Source organism: Phoca vitulina, unplaced genomic scaffold (assembly GCF_004348235.1).
Source record: "Phoca vitulina isolate PV1807 unplaced genomic scaffold, GSC_HSeal_1.0 scaffold6, whole genome shotgun sequence".
NCBI lineage: Eukaryota > Metazoa > Chordata > Mammalia > Carnivora > Phocidae > Phoca > Phoca vitulina.
The window spans coordinates 17,448,032-17,466,124 of record NW_022589709.1 but is presented as its reverse complement, the minus strand read 5'-3'; the positions used below and the strand labels follow the sequence as shown (position 1 = coordinate 17,466,124).

General features: G+C 36.1%; 1 protein-coding gene across 4 annotated transcripts in view; it reads right to left on the bottom strand.

Annotated features, from left to right (window-relative positions):
• Window positions 1-18,093, bottom strand: part of CPEB4 (cytoplasmic polyadenylation element binding protein 4) — a 58,900-nt gene that overhangs the window by 18,775 nt on the left and 22,032 nt on the right. For 2 of the 4 annotated variants that reach the window (XM_032403736.1, XM_032403737.1), the window contains exon 3: window positions 3,263-3,313. The exons of the other annotated variants lie outside the window; for them this stretch is intronic. In XM_032403736.1, coding sequence (XP_032259627.1) covers window positions 3,263-3,313 — 51 coding nt within the window. The remainder of the gene's footprint in view (window positions 1-3,262; window positions 3,314-18,093) is intronic. 4 annotated transcript variants of the gene reach the window in all.

Genomic DNA, 18,093 nt, shown 5'->3' with positions numbered 1-18,093 from the left:
GCACCACAACACTCTTAGCACAGTTATCAATTATTATTTGTTGAAATATACGGGCAGTGTCTTTTGAAAGTCATGAGTGGTATATGAAGGTCACTGCGTAGTATAAAAACTGATGATTGAGCATGGCCAAAGGGGAAAAAAAGTAATTTGATCCACTAGATGAGTAAGCTCTTTTTATCTTTGTACATGCAAATCCCAACATTACTCCAATATAAACTGCTGAAGCTGGTAGACTATTCTGAATCTTTTTTTCATTTTATTTATTCAGGATTTAAATCCCACTTCTTTTCCAAAAAGCTTGGAGATTGCTTGAAAATTTCAAAACAAGTTATAAAATGAAAATCATAGTCGAAATTCAGATGTTCATGTGAAGAGAGTTAAACAGTTCTCACATATTTTTGTCTAAACAAAAAAGAAATGGCTTTCAACTCAACAGCGGCTTGGAAGAAAAAGCTCTGAAAGTTACAGTTGAGACAAGTAGAGTAGCTATATAAAATCACCTTTCTAAAGGTTTTTAAGCCTGAATAGATTATTTATGGTGGACAGGGAAGAACAGCTCCTTATAGTTCCTTAAAGTCTTAAAATTGAATAATGAATGTAAAGCAACACAATGTACTAGGCTTTTATTTCAGTTTTAAGAAAAGACTGCATGGATAGGAGATACAAAGGGACTGCATTTAAAAATGAATGTAGTTATTTTTATGTTACTTATTTTAATAATCAGCCAAAGAAAGCATGTTCAACTATAGATGATTTTTACACTCATCTTAATCCCGTTTTGTTTTTTCCTTATAAATTTTCAGCACTAATATTCCTAACCAAAATATATATGTATATATTAGCACTAATATTCCTAGCCACAAATATTCCTAAATATTCTAATTATTTTAACTATGTAGCAGCTCTACGCTAAGTGATTTACACGCATTTCATCTTCATCACAATTCTGTGAAATGGGTAATATTTATGAGTCCAAAGGTTATCTTCATTAAATACAAATAGTGCTTTACGGTAGATTTATACGATAGGTACCCCCAAATCATGAACTAAATTGCCAGCAAAGTTACTAAAACATCAACACACAAATGAGATGAATTTATCTATAGAAGCAATCCGCCATAGAAGAGGTTTCATAAATTTGACTGAAGAGAATGGGCAATGCCTACATCTACACCAAGGTGACTAAAAACTGTCTCAACATCCCTCCACCCCAACCTTGCTTTAATTTCATGATTTTAAAGTAATCTGCTATAATCTGGACTTTGCTACTGGAGAAAGAATGACTCTGTCAGTCACCTCCAGCATCTGGTCTACCTAGTTTTATTCCTTATTAAAATGTATAAATTGGCATCTGGTCCTAGCTGGTTGGTTATTAAGAACTAACACTTGATTAAATATGATAAAATCAAGTTCTAGGACCCTCTGAGATGAACACTGGATCTGAGACCATGGCAGTCATAACCCTTCTGGGATTATGCTTAAGGAACCAGCAAGTTCTCCCTCTTTGACAACTCTTTGTTCTTTATCTTCCTATCTTTCAGTTTGAGACAATATTAACCTCAGCTTGTATACCTTTCTAATAAACACAGTTTCCATGCACGCGACAGCAAAAACCATCCAGTCCCTTTTAGAATCTATGGACAAGTAAAATTTCAAAACAATTATTTGGGCGAAAAATTACCTTTATTTTTCATTGCCAAGTAAGGGTCACAAAAAATAATCTATTCATAAAAGAAAGGATATTAATGGCAGGGGCAGAGGAGGCAATCTCACAATAATAGACTCAAAAAAAATGAAGTGAATTTAGCTTTAAGGAAAACCCATTAGAGAGTCTCACCTCAACAAAGATGGACTCCAGGGGCAACTGATCTAATTTAGCAACTGCATGAGGAAATTGAGACAAAGAAGAGTTGACCACTTTGCCTAAGATCGCACATCAGCATCTCAAATCTTGGGTTCATTGCCATTTCCAGCACACAGACTGGGGAACTCGTTTCACAGGAAAAGCTAAAATCCTGCTATAATGGCAACCCTTATATTATTCCCACTTATCTTGATGCCATTATCACCACTGGGTTTGGTTTTCAGTCCACACACATTTATACTGAAATATTATATTTTGGCATTATTTCTGGTAGCTGTAGCATGAAAAGACCAAAGTCCGATGAATAAGTGAGGCTTTTATAAACTGTATAGTCTTCAGAGGATCTGATGTACCCACGGCAACTCTCATAAATCAAATTTCCTTTTAACTTTTCCTGGCTCAACAATCCTATGTTCTACAGAATACTGATGTCAAATACTAACCAAAAGTAGATCCAGTAATAAAAATAATTTTTAATCTTCCATTCACAATATACCATAGACGAGTACAAAGTTTGCTTGTTTGTTTTGGGGGGCTTTCTTTTTTGGTTTTGTTTTTGGAATGATGAGAATATAGCTATTTAGCCAAGAACACTTCTTCGAGGTGGTGGGACTTACAATGAGCTTTGACAGATGGAAAGCATTGTGAACACACAAATTTAAAACCCATATTCAATACTGAATGAGTAGGAAAGAAGTAAATAAGACTTTTGTATTTTACCCAATTAAACTATAGTAGTACAAAACAGACACTTTTTGATTCTTTAATTCCTTCTATGAGGAGATGCCCCTTCCCTGTGCAATTCAGTCTGCTGCAGCATGGGCACATAAAAGAGAGCTCAACAGCACACTGGTAATATTTAGAACCAGAAAGGAGAATTTACCAAAGGCACTGTAAACGTCAATAAAACTTCATTTTTCTTGTTCTCATTAGACAGCAAATAGTGAATGACCTTGTCCTTTACAATGTCAACCCCTGTGGTCTCGGGCTGCTTTTCCTGGTTTCAGATCTCTGATTACCCTCCCTTTCTCCTAGAACATTTTTCTAACTACATGGAAATGGTTTTCATGTAGACATTTCAAAGGTCACTCTACAGAATCTAATGGTAGATTAAACCATTCTTTATGTATAATTATGGGGTTCTCATTTATTCTGTCATCAATTTCAAGACAGAGAATAAGTCAGTTCTCAAAGTTTAAAAAAGTTACTGCCGCAATTTGGAGGAAAAATAATTATTCATTATACAGCTAATAAAGTAATAGCAACTTGCAATTATCATTACAGAACAAACTAATGTCATTTTTCCACTTGTCAAAGCATACCTACTATATTTTCTCATCTAGGACTAACTTGTTTCAGTTCTGTGAACTTCACTAGGGTAAATCAATTATCACTTACCATTAATAAGCAGAGAGCTATCGGATCCTGGATATGAATAGTTTAGACGACCTGAAGGTAAAAGAAGGCCGTTACTAAATTTATTTTTTTCATAGATGGTTTAAATGTATTCAGTAACAAAGCTGAATTAATAGCTTTAATAGGTAAGGTATTTTTAAAAAGCTTTATTATGGGATAAAACTTTGCTGTGCTAATGAACACAATGAGTCAGAGGACATATCAATCAGCATGTTCACAAACATCCAAAAAGGGCAAGTTTGAAAGTGGGAAAATAAAATATCCCTCATATTTAACTATTTGGTCTCTAATTTCCAAACTCCCATACAAAGTAATTTTCTTTATAACATTATATTCTAATAGAAACTTGTAATAATAGTTTTTTTGCCCCATAAATGTGAAAATGTTATGTGTGTAGTTTTTTTGTTTTTTAAAAATACACAATTAGCAGGAAGATTTCTCTATATAATTCATAACAAAAGTGCCAGACTTATGCCTACATGTACAGACACATTAATGGGTTTAAATTCTCACTTTGGAGGAAAAGTACAGAAAGTAAAGAAAAACATATCACTGTACTTACAGGTGACAGAAAGTATCAAAGCACATAGCACAATGCCCAGAGCACAGTAGGTACTCAAAAAATGCTGGGTTAGTTTCCTTCTAATTTTGAAGTGGTTCAAAATCTAGTTTTGAACTTAAAATGGACACCCAAGATGTCCATCAAAAAAGAATCTGTGACAGTACTAAAATTTTTGGAGGATGCAACATCTTTCCAAATTGGTAGCCACAAATAAAGGGGCGAAACAGCACTGGGATTTCTCCCTTTATCAGGAATTACATTTCTGTTTTGGAAGAGTTTCTACATATTGAGTTGAGGTATCCAAACCACATACCATATACCTATTCTGAGTACCATACCATATGCCTAGCTCTATGCTGTTAAGTTATAAAAAATTATTAGGGCAACATTTTTAAGTCTCCATATTCTACATCTACACCCACCTTCATAAAAATGATGGAAAACCCTCTACAAGTCTTGATCATTTAGAGAATGAATAGAAGAATGTGACTGTTAATTATCTACCATAGTCAGCACTCTGTAAATTGGGTAGTGTGAGAATTTAAAATTGATTCATAATTACAGACATTCTACTAGGAAACAGCAGCCTAAACTCTACTTCCACAGAATCACAGCAGACTCTCCAAAGCTAAGGAAAAAGTGGGGAAGCAGCCTTAAGGCTGAGGCAAGCCTTCCAAGATGCCAGAAAGGCTCTATCTGGTTCCACTGAACAACACTATGGGAACCAGAGCTAATATGTGGTCCTATCAATCCACCAGCCATATATTTACAACTCTTGAGGAAAAAGGAACTTTAGGCCTCAACTATCCTACAACTTCTCAAAATTCTGCTTCTTTGAAATAGTCTCTAAAGAACTGAACTCACACCATCAAAAAAGAAAACCATTCTCTATTGCTAATAGCTTTAATTAACCCATATCCAAAGCTTGGGGGTCTAATACGAAACAAAATCTGAACTTAACAATTTTCCTACTACAATTTAAAACCAAATACAAGGGTTATTAAGTTGTTAATTAGGTCACTTCAATTTCAGCTTGTTTCTATTTAGAGTGAAGGTAGGGATGGAGATGGGGAAGGAGGCGGCAAAAATTAATTTTGATATTTCAATTTCTTTCTAAAAATTGGCTCAATTATTTAAGGCTAACATAGAGAGCCAAGTATCCAAATCCAGTGAATTCCATCTGAACTGCTTTTAACTATAAACCTGGATCGTATAACCTATCACAAGCACATTTTTTAAAAAGCACAGACTGGAGATATTGGAAGAACATGACCTTAACTGTTACAAAAGTTAGGAGGGGGTGAGTAGTGTTTCCGAATCAGTTAACTCAAAGTAGCAGCTGATTTTCTGGAATGGAACACATGTATAAATTTTATAGCTGTAAAAACCCTCTAGTAAATAAACTAACAGAAGTATCACACATACCATTTTTATTTACCATAAAATATTTTTTTAAGTTGATGTAGGTCAACACACAAAGTATTTAACTATATTAAACAAAGTTTAAGAGGAAATTCTTTATTTCGGAGAAGATACTCTAATTTATTTTTTAATGCTAACATTTCAACTGAAACCAGAACTGTTCCATATGAACTAAATGCTTCTCATTTGATGCCAAGAAGGGATAATGAACAATGAGAATCCAAAAGACAAACTACCAAACTGGCTGGCCCAGTTTAAACAAATCAAGTTCCAACCTTATCAGAAACTCACCTTTTGGGTACCTCTTTTAAGGAGAGAGATAAGAAGACTATTTCAACTTGACAGACACAAAAATGTCCCTTAATTCAGTTCTCAGAGTTTGCCTCAATGCACAGCCCCTGAAGAGATCCTACCCTCTACCGCCAAGGTAGGTGACCTTTGATACTTTTTCTGCTCTTCAGACTTCTGAATGCAGTAATTCTACCCTTCAGCTAAGACAATAGGGCACTGAAGAATCATTGGCAAAGTTCATAGTTTAACTCTGAAAGTGATACTTGTTTTTAATTTTCTAACCTGATCTTGTGATATGAGTCCTGTCAGGCTGGAATCAATTTTGGCCTCTGAGTAACAAATACACCTGTGACATTTTGTTAACCAATCAGTAATGCTTTCTATTTCAATTTTTAAAATATAAGCAATGACATTTTTTTAAAAACTTTTTTTTTAACTTCATAATGCTTTCTTATCCTGCCTGTCCTATCTTTCTGTAAATTTTTTCTACAATTAAAATATCTAGAGTCATCAATTCATGACATCTATTACCCATATCACTTCCTTTCTGGAAATCTTCCGTAAGCTCTCATTATAAGTGTCGTGAGACTTTCAAGTCTTCCTTTCATTCTCCTTGTACACCTTTTCATTCTCCTTGTATACCCTTCATTTCTGCTCTAAGATCCTCTCTGTTCTATGGATGCCAATTTATACAGGCATTTCTGCATTTTCTGTCCCACAGCTAGATCACTGACAGTCCCCTCTCTAGTCTGAGACAGTGCCCTCTTCCTTTGTTCCCAGTGGAGGGTATTTTTCAAATCTTTTTTTTTTTTTTTCCTTCAGATTCACCTGTTTCCAGGGCAACTTTCCCAAAAAGGCAACCCCCTTGTTAAGATTAATTCACCAACTTTTCTTTCTAGCTATGTTGCAACAGTCAACCTTCTTAGGTAAATCATTTTAGCTACTAACTTTTTTCTCTCTTTTACCATAATAGCCCCCTTTAAGAATCAGAGCTTTTTTTTTTACCTAGGTACCTTGAGTTTCCTTGTTTGAGTACCATGTAAGCACTCAATGAGTTCATTCCACTGAACTTAAAACACCAGCGTTTCACAAATGAATAAAGTGAAGTAAAATAAAAATAAACAAGCTATCTGAAGCTGAATATAATCCAGTGTTTGTGGGTTCTGTTTGTTTTTTTTGTTTTTTTTTTTTTTGATAGCTCAACTATCCATAAATATAACCGAAGTTTTGGCACATCTAGAATTGAATTTCTCAAGGGAGAAGGAGGGCTTTGGGATTTCAGGCAAGTGAACGCTATTTGGTGGATAAAATTCAATCTTTGAAGGCTCCTGGTATTGATTGTGTTATAAATATAAAGAAATACTGCCTGATCAGCAGTCCTAATCTTATGACAGGACGTTATGACAGGAAAGTAGTCGTCTCTGGAGGCCAGCTGTGGCATTTGGAGCCAGAAGCCTGGCATACATCATGCAGAAGGCATAGACTATATTTGGTGATATGACTCAACCTAGCCAAATATAGGCATCTGATACAGTGTGACTCTGGGGAACTACACTACCAAATTCTACAGCCCAGAAAAGATCCGTACTTCAACTAGGCAATTCTATGCCAGGCATTTGCAAGTTGGAGAACCAATATTTACCAACCAGACTAAGAACTGCTTGGGTGAGTAAGTGCCCAAAAGAACACTATGTACTATCATATTCTTTTAAGACTAAAACTAAAGTAACCTAGTCAATGAGATGAAAGGAGGAAAGACTAGAAGGAAATATTCTAATACATTAGAGGATATAAATGTATATATTCTTCTCAAAATGAGAGAAAAAGTTATTTTCTAAAATGTAATGCAGATACTATTGCTACTGATGATTCAGCAGGAATTGATATAATAAACGCTATTTCACATATACAAACACTGAAAAATATCAAATGTTCTACAGAGCTATTAGACTTCATGCTATGACCTTCTGTTTTTCAGTCATACTAGCATTGTTGGTGATGTGTGTAGGCTAAGGAATGATAATACAGAATAACTGCAAGGTTATCCAAAATACAGCATGCAGTCCTAGAAAGTGACAAGTAATGTGAAATTCTAAGTTAATTTTTTTGATTGACTTACACTATAAAAACTTGGATACTCCAAAGAAAAGGGAAGGGTTTTCAGTGGACACCATTAAAAATTTCTAACAGGAAAAGGAGACGTATGGGCTTAGGCCCATTTTTAAGGTAGAGCAAAGATTTACACACACCACACACATCCATACATGAACATACACAAACATTTGTTGTTGTTTAGCTAGAAGTGTTCCTCCTGCTCCTGTTCCTGCTAATTTTCCTTAGTTCACATTTAAGAAAGTCAAAGCTATACTGCCACAAATAATTGTTTAAAGGAGGTGCTACTCCACCTGCCTTTCTGCATCTGTGGTTTTTACCAACACTGCCTGAGACTTGCAGCAAGATGGCGCTGTGGGGACCTAGACAACGCAGAGCAAGGCTCAAGAAATGCGTAATAAATTCAGTTTCTGAATACCAAGTTTTTACTTCTACAGAGGCAGAACACGTATCAATATGAACTAATAAAATGTGTTCACTGTATCCTATCACTTAATGATATAAAGATAATTATTTTAATAATTTATTCTATCGACCCAAAAATAACTCCCCAAATCAAAATCAGTACCTTACTCTACCTATCTATGATACAACCAACTTCCAGTAAAGATGCTTCCATGCAAAATCACAGAGGAGGAGCTGGCTGGGGCTGACATCAGCTGGAGAATCTTGCCCCTCACCACTCAAAGAGCCATTTAAATCACACACACATTTACCTTTTAGGCTAAACAAAACCCCTCTCCAGGAAAGATGTGGCTTTCAGTTTTTTAAAAGCCAGGGCTTATTAAAAATTCTTGACTCCTCTTGCCTATCTCTCCAGGTTCATCTCTCCACACCACCATTTCCCTTCCCACATTAGGTGGTACTCCGGGCATTGAGAACTACTGGCCCATGAATTTTTACTTCTGGGATCCTCCCTGTCTGGAATGCCCTCCTCTCTTTGTTCCCAATGTCTCACCACTCAAGCCACTACCCTTTTGCCCAGGTATCTTCTATCTCAGGCCTCACATCCTATGGAAAGTCCTCCCTGCCCCAAACCACCTGTTCTGATTCAGATGACCTCATGTGCTCCATACAATACCCTTTACACTTACTGCACTATATTTAAATTACCTATTTCTAAACTCTCTCTTTCTCTAAGGCAACAGAATCTTTAAGGATAAATTCTGGGTTTTGCATCGCAGAGCTTGGAGCAAAGAGGCTCAATAAATAGCTGTTGAATGAATGAATGAATGAATGAAGCTAAGCCAGCAACTGGTGGTCTCCCTGCCATGGAACATGCAGTGGAAAGGGTAGAGAGTCAGAACAATCTCATCTTGTGAGCTAGGTCAAATTACGTAGCTTCTACGAACCTCAGTAAAACAAATATTTCCATTTACTTCACGAGGCTATTGAGGAATTCATGAGACCATTTTTTCAGAATGCTCAGAAAATTCCCCGGATATAGAATAGGTGCTTTATTAATATTAAAGCCTTTCCCCTCTCCGAATATAAGCCAGAGATAACCAACAATTTTCCACTTGTGAAAGAAAGAGGAAGGATTCATTTTAGCCAAATAAAATCCAAACTGAAAACTTGGGAGAAGGGAGTGGACATCTGGGGGATTTTTCAGCTTCAGAAAAATCAGAGTTTGCTACTGTTCTTGGTTACAAATGGATGTAATTCTTCTTTGGGGTAAGCAAGAGGAAAAAAAAAAAATCGAACTCCTTACTTTTATAATAGCCAAACTGGCAAAATAGCAGAAGTATTTTAGGAAATGAAAACTGAAAATTCAACTGAATAATGTTCCTTTTTAAAAAAACTAAGGAGGTCTTCCTTTTGTACCAATGGCTCAAATTTACTTTTTCAGTTGTGATATGAGACTGTAATAGTGGCAAAAAAAAAAATAATAATAATAACATTTATCCATAAGATAAGGAAAGTCAATGGGTAAGTTTCTATAGATTACAGAAGGTTTCATATAAAAGGATGGCTTTGACTGTAACTCAGGGCAGTTACAAAGTTGCAAGATCTAAACGCATCTAAGAATTTCAGGCAGAAGGGAATGTCTAGAGGGAAACTAGCGAAGAGCTGACCCAATTAAGGAATTCAAAAGATTTCCTACTGCCAGTAAACCAACAACAAGCGAGCAAGCAGGAAGGCTATTTTTATCCCTGCCAGAGGCCTTCTGACTCTGGATGCTACATTTAGAGGACAGAACAACAAGATAACTTGCCTTAAGAGGATGTTATGATACCAGTGATTAATGGCAATTTTTTAAGCTTAAAAAACGAGGCATAGTTTTTGTCCAAATTTAAACTAACAAAACCCAGTCTTAAAAAAAGGATAATATAATGGAAAGAAAAGTGGAAAAACAGACCAACGGGTAGTAGACAAGTTTTAAGTAATCTAGAAAAAAGTCAAGACAGTAATTTAAAATTCTCCTACCTTGCAAAAAAGGTTGAATAAAAAAGGCATGTGTTACAAGAGACACATTTGAAAAGAACCAGTGAATAAACATAAAGAGTTGTAGATCTGGCCCCAAGGTAAAAAATGATTATGAGAAATGGCTCTCTGTACTGACATGAACATAAAAGATCAAGACAAACTTAGGAAATCTCTAGGGACCATAAGCCAAGATACCTGCAAAAGACTGAGAACTTTAGAGAGACGAGTGATAAACTGCTCTTAAAACTGGTTACTGAAGTCCAACCCCCAAAAAGCAATCAGTAAAGTCATTAGTTGGCTTTCTGCATACATACCTATCATTAACTCTAATCACTTATTTAATACAAATTCTGATGACTTTATTGAACTTTAATGAAGAATGTGCTTGAATTTTCATACCTGTTATAATTTCACCTTTTGCTATTTCTCAGAAGGCCCTAGTTTCTATTTTCTCCTATCTATATTCAAGGCAGAGTCTTCCTCTTACTTACTAGCCTTCAAAACTAAAGAATAAACAAGCCGTTCGTTCAAAGATCTCTGCTAATTATTTGAAGGATAAGGTGCACGAGGCCAGGAGTCTTTGTTTTTATTCCCTGATATATCCCAACAGCCTAAAATAGTGCCTGGCACGTGGTTGATTCTTGATATGTATTTGCTGTATGAATGGCCTGCCATGGCTTTATATCAAAGTGGTTCACAAAGGGAGTGAAGATGGGGGTGGGGCAGGAGAGCAGTGTATTTGAATCATTTGGAGAATACACATGCTTAAGTCTCATGACAGACCTGGTGAATCAGAATCAGGGAAAAGAATAAGCCAGTTGGGAAAAGTTCCCTCAATGATTCTATTTTGACCTCCACCCCCAAAATGTACCCTTCAATAAGAAACCAGCAGATGTGAGATCTGAGTTTTTTACAGACTATGATAAAATACAGATCTTAAATTCTATATCTAGTCTCCTAAGTAGAAATTAAGATTAATGCCTACTCTCTGTCTAAAGCATACTGAAAAAAAAAAAAAAAGTTTAAGTTCTTTTTATGTGTGTTTCCTTCTTAAATGCTACACAATAAATATCCAAGCAACTGAACCAGGAGTCAGAAGCTGTGTGTTCCTGTCTTGACCCTCTAGGTACCAGTTAGTTGAGTGACTACAGAAGCTGTTGTGTCTTTCTGAACTTCAATTTCTCCAGCTGTAAAATGGAGATCACAAAACTCACATAAAAGGTTATTGTAAGGATTTAAGTTATATAAATCTCAGAAGGGGCACAAAGTAAAAGTCAGAGAAATAGTATCAGAAGTAAGTGCTTTTTTACTTGGAACTGGTTGTTAACACTGCTTCCTATACAGAATGTCCAGGTCTATCTCAAAAAAGAAAAATGTAGACTGGTACCGAATGTGTCCTTTGATCTCCTACTACCTGGTACCTAGAGTGTGCTCAAATATTTGTGGAACTGGAATATAAGCAGGGGCTAAAATGTAAGATACCTCCAAATCATGTGTTGGGGGAGCTGTCTCCCCCTGACACCCAACTCCAAGGTGCATTCCTCTTGTCATACGGCTCCCCCGGTACCTTAGCATCGTGCCAGATGCAGCCTAAACATCCCACACTCTCAGCCCTGCCTCACAAGGCAAACAGATGGTTTCAGAAGTCAGAGACAAAGTTCCAAAATGCTATTTGATGGAGATAATAATCTAGGATAGGGCAAGTGACCTCCTCCCTCTTCTGTCTTCATCCTCACCATTTCCTCTACTAAATTCCTTCTTATGCTGTGTTCTTATTGGTAATGGGGTACACTGTAATGGCAGTTTAAAGCAGAACAATTAGATAAGTTCTCTAGAGCAGTATTTCCTAAACTTCTGTAATTAAGACTAACTTTAATCAAAATATTTCAGAGGCCTCCCCACCATGCTAAAACTGAGGTCCCCAACCCCCACTCCAGTGAATACTACAAGTAAAACAATGACAAACAACCTTAATACAAGGCTTCTGTAAATTTAGCAACACCTTTAAATGTATTTTAATTGCATGACATCAGCATCCACATGGTTTTGAAAAATAATCCTACATATGTAAATGAATCTATCACGTAACTGGAATGCTTAGTCCTAATGGATTCACAGGCCCCATCAAATAATTCCCATGGGTGAAGAGGCCTGTGGTCCACAGATTGAGAACAAAAACATTCCATGAGGCCAAGTTTAAACAACTGCTTCTTAAAACATATTTTTAGGCCTATCTCAAAAAGAAAAGATGCTGTCTAAAAACAAGCCTTCATTCAACTGACTACATTTGACTGATTTCTGGTATACCCTTTCTATAACCACTCAATATTAAATACTGCTACACGCAAACTCACATGAAATTCATACACTACTTTTAGTCATTAAACTACAAAAACCTTCAATTTTGTCACTCAGGAATACCAGGTCAGAGAGACTGCATGGAATTGCTACTAGTAATTTAAATGTCACGATGTTCGTCCTTCCATTACCAGGTGAGGAAACCAAGATCTAGAGAGAAGTGATGGACCTAAGGCCATATAACTGCTAATGGCAGAGCCAGGTTCAAACACAATCCTAAATGCTTCTCTTTTTACCTCTTACAATTTGGGAAAGTCTGTTATAAGCTAACAACTACTGATCATTTACAACAAAGAGACTGAGTGGCTAATTTAAATATCTGTATTTAATTAACCATACCAGGCACTTATTATTTGGAATATTAGAGCTAGTAGAAGTTAGATTTTTTTTTAAGTTCTTTATACTTCAATTAATCATGGCTACTCTTCAGAATTAAGATTTGCACTTATTGTTGGTTTCTTGAGAATTAAAAAAGGGTCCTCTAATTGGTTGATTCCTCCTTCTCTTTCCCAATGTATAGCAACTGGCACCAGCCCAACTGGATTCCAAAGAGATTATAGAACTGCTTTCCCTTCAGAGTTCCACTAATGTTCTTAATTGACTGGTTACCAGGTAATACCCGGAATAAAACAAAGCCTTGCTTTTAGAACAGAGTGCATGGCGTGGGACTGAATTCAGAATCAGTCAGTTAGACAAAATAATGAAGCCCAGAGGCAGCCTGGCCATTTCAGTACCTGACTGAAAAAAGTAGTAACTATTCAAAATTAGTTAAAAAGTAGTCCTTTTGCTGCATATTTTTACTGCTGAACAACAACAAATTCACTGAGTTTTTGCTCTTTTCCATCTTTTAACTTTAGTAGTGAGGACAGTGGCAACATGAGGGGAAAAAAATAAGGAGCACTGGGGTAGAGAAATTCACCGTATGAGGCATACATAGGTGATAAATGAATCAACTGCATACAATATTCAGGTAGAAATTCCACACATATCAAGGAAGAAATAATTTTGTGGCACAATTGTGCAACGGTTCTGTCCTTCCTGTTACTAAACTGAATGCAAAGAGAATCTTGGGTATTTTTATGACAGCTATGAATCAGGTGGTATTGCTTCCCTCCCTCAAAGTCAGCAAATAACATTCAAGGATTATATAACAGGATCAAGGGAAGTCTTAAGACCTTCACAGACAGCTCGCTATTGTATTACTCCATTACCAAAAGAGCTTTCATTATGCAGATATTAGTATACAGGGCTGGTTTAGTACCTGTCACAAAATGAGAGAGCAAGTCACTTCTCCATAGAATTTTATAATTCAGAAGGGGAAAACAGAAAAATAGTAAGTGACAGTACCAAAAGGTACACTTCTATTATTAAATTGGATGCAGAGCAGAAACAAAATGGATCTCTATAAATACTCTGGACCTCCTTCTACGATGTTTATAGTGTAGAGAGGTCCCTAATATTTAACACTGACAAACTGTTGACAACGTCTGAAAACCTTACTACTGAAATGTCATCCTAATTTCATTTCTGAATGGAAAATAATATTAATTTCTGTCCATATTATAATACTTATACTTCTTAAGCTGTACACAACACTGTGGAAGTGTAAAACATTACGGAAAAGCACTTGTTACTTTGCTACCTGACTGCTGCTTGTTTTCGAAGTTATTATTTTCTTCTTATTTCTAAGTGTTAACTATTACCAGTCCCTGTTCTGAAGGTGTCCAACAAAATTAAGTCAAAACAGCCATAAAATATTTACACAATTTGTAAAGGAAAAAACAAGTTACTAAGTTAAAAGCCTTAACTTTTAAAGAAATGTTTATGATCTTGAACCTTCTAGTACTATAAAAAGTTCACTCTCACTTACCCCCCACACCCCCTTTACCTTCACCTCTCACCCAGGTAAAATCAGAGATTAACAATGTTTTAAGAGGACCACTCAATTTTCATGGACTCAAAATAAGATTCTTTGTGCTCCATGTTCAGGATTAAGAGGACTGCTTTAGTAATTATGGACCCACATCACAGATGACATAAGACAAACTCCCCCTTTATGACAACTGCTTATATGACTTTCAGAACAAATAAAAACAAGGGTCAATATTCTATCACAAATGTGTGGAGGATAGAGGGCAAAGGATCACTACTTTCTACTTACCAGTACATGTTAAGTCAGTAACTTGGGCAGAGGAGGATCTGGACACCGCACAAGGAGTGTTTAGTATGAACTGAGCTGGTTTCAGTTCAGAGGCTAGAGTGAGGAGGACTTCAATCCAATGCTATGAGCACATCAGTGTTCACACACATCACATTTTGTTCTCCCAGGCATTCCCCTCCCCCACTTAAAACAAAACAACCAAACCAAAAACAACAGCAATCCCCAATCTGAAAAAGTGTAGTCACACTGTTCAAAATCCACACCTTTGTAAACTCTGCTTACACAGTGCTGTGAGGAATCCAACAAATCCTGACCAGTAGGAAACTAGAAAGGAGACGGTGATTCAAAATTAAGAATACACCCTGCATCCGTAATACAAAGAAAATCATGCCCCACTACTTTGTCCTCTCCTTGCTCACAAAAGAATTACCTCAACACAGAAGCCCAGGTCCCATCCTGCGGCACAACTAAGCCAAGCAAAAGAGAAAGACTGTTTAGGATGTTCCATTTCAGCAGTCATAAAAGGGAGAGTGCAAAAGGAGAAGAAACCACTTCATTTCTAAACAGCCACACACGAAGCTTGTTGTAGCCGAGTTTAAACTGTCTTCTTTGCTATGTACCTTACTCCATTACTTATGAAGCTTCTAGAAGTAAGGCAATTTTCTACTCTCTGGAGGCCTTGCCCACTCCCCTGCTATGCTGCTTTGAGTTACTTGGTATCATCCAAACAGAGCTAGAAGGAACCAGCCGAGTTCAGGAAGGCTCCACCAGGGCTTTCAGAGCAGCCGCCTGGCGGACTCTGAATCTTCAAGAAGCGTCTTTAAATATTACCCTTCTTGAAGAAGAAGGGTAATATTTAAAGATCCCCCAGTTCACCAGAAGACATCTGACATCAAGTGATGGTAATTTACTTGGAAGGCGAAATCTGATTAAGAATCACAAGTAAAATGAGCTGGTTTGCACTATCCATTTCTTCTGTATGGTACTTTGTATTGTGCTCTGTTACATCTCCCTTAAAGGAAAATGTCCATTTAGTCCTGTACAAAAGTGGTGGAGGAGTGGGGTGCAGGGTAGTGCAGAGCAGTCTTTTCTCAAATTGCCAGAGGCAAACTGATTCAACTAGAAAAGGGTTAAATACTGTAAGAAATGATACCCCTCACCACCATTTAAATAAATCATTTTAATATTATAGCGACAGAACTTATTTTAGTAAGAACTCCTTTTGTTTTTTATATTTTTATTTACTCCAAAATTCAAATCTATAACAATGATATTAAATTTAGTCCTATTTTCAGCAACTTTCATAGAAAGTTTTTGGAGCTATCTCAGTCTACAGAAAGCTGGTATGCAATATATGTTCTAAAACATCTGTATCAGTCTGCAACATCTGCTCTTTAAAATAGAGAACTACGTGGCTGCAATTTGGAATATAGAAATATTTTAAAAATTGTTCCTCAAAGGAAAATTTAAGGTTTCCTAGTTATTTTTTAACGGTATCTTTTTTTAAGTATCACTAACTTTTTTCCTCCCCCTACTGTAAAGATAAAGAATTTAAATTATCCCAACGGTCATTCTCTCACAGTGACATAAAAAAACCTTATACAAAATAAATGAAACAGGCTTTGTGTACTAAACTTTCAACAGAGTTTCATGATTTTCTTCTAGAGAGATCATTATAAATTCTTTTGCTTAGCAACAAAGAAAAGTGGCACAGATGGAATCATCGCTTGCCTACTCATTTAAGCGTTTCAAACAAATCCACAGGAATGAAACTAGTGGGGGGAAGGGCCCCCAAATTTAACGTGCAGTAAAAAATGAAAAACATATATCAAAAATATTTTAAAACACAAGGTCACAATACCTTCCACAGTCAGGAATTAAATACATAGTATCTTTGGAGTAGATCCAGCTCTTAAAATAAATTCTTATTAAATGAATACATGAAATAAGTGTGGCAGTAATGTCTAGCTGTATAACATACTCCCACTACTTACTCTCCATATGCAATAGGTTTTTTGGGCACCATAGGATATGTAAAAGACTGGCATTTGAAACAACTTGCATTTCTGAATGCAATCATTATTGCTTACATTCATATCAAGTATTTAGAATGCCTGAAACTCAAGGGGATTGGGTGGATATGTTGAGTTCCCTCTTCCAAAAAATGAAAGCAAGATACATTCTATAACAATATGAAGAGAAAAAGATTCCAATTTCACAATATTCTGAGGAAAAATAAGATGATATTCTGACTCATAATTTAGTTAATTAATATCTGAAGAACAATTATAATGTTTTGACAATTTACAGATTGCCTTTTTTCTCTCAGTAATTTTGCTGTCTCATTTGGCTTTCTAGTGAAATGAAGCATCCTGGTACTAAATTGTTTTCATATATAGGATTTAAAATGCTCAACCACTATTATGAAACTCTGGATTGTTCTACTCCATCTGACATCTGATAATTTTCAAGTACTATTTTTTTTCCCTCTTTATTCCTGTGTGGTCTCCTTCTGCTTCCACTCCATAACTGCTACTTCTTGGTTTATATCTACAGTCTTTTATTTCCTTCCCACACAGAAAAGAAAAAAGGCTCCTTAATTTTCTGAGGTCTTTCCTACTATACACTGAATATAATACCATTTCATGAATCTTTATTTCACTGTGTCCAACCTATGCTTCAGAAGGCTGAAAACAGATGTACTCACATGTGGTTTTAATGTATTTCATGCTGCTCCATTTCTAAACAGTAAGTACCAATTTCACAGGCAAGCAAGGCACAAATAACAGTAAGATACAATATTCCCCAAATGATCAGCTGACTACCTGTAATAGTAAAAGATTCTTCTGTCCAGGTGAAGCAAATACTTGATAAGCCTAATAATTTTGCAGCAATGAGCAAGCTGTCACCTGGGATATCAAAATTCATTTGACCGTCTGTAGCTTAGGCTCTTAGCTTATGAGACTGGGTGTGCAGTAAAGAAAATGAAATCAGTCTCAGGGGAAGAGCTTCTACGGACTGTTACCGGCATTGGTTATGGAGAAGGCAATATACAATTTCGTGGATAAAAATAACATACAGACATGCCAGCTGATCAGAGAAAGGACATGGAGATATGGTAGGGGGGAGGACCCTTTTCCTCCCGAAGAGCTAATCCCCTGTATATGGAGAAAATTATAGTAGCCTTAAAACTCTTAGAGAAACTATTTAAACAGTAAGCAACACTAATATAAATCATGAAATGAAACCCAGGTACTCCTTCTGCACATTTGTTAAAATGTTAAAAAAAGAACATGAAAGGTTTTCAGTAAGCCAGTTGGAATCAATAACACGTTCATAAAGAAACTCAAAAGCTATATTTGAAGGTTCCTAGGCATATTAAGCATTTTGTCTGTTGACTGCAAAAATAAAATTTTAAACTGCACTACATTAAGGGAGTTTTTTTTTTTTTTTGCCCAAAATGAAAAGCAAAATTCAGTT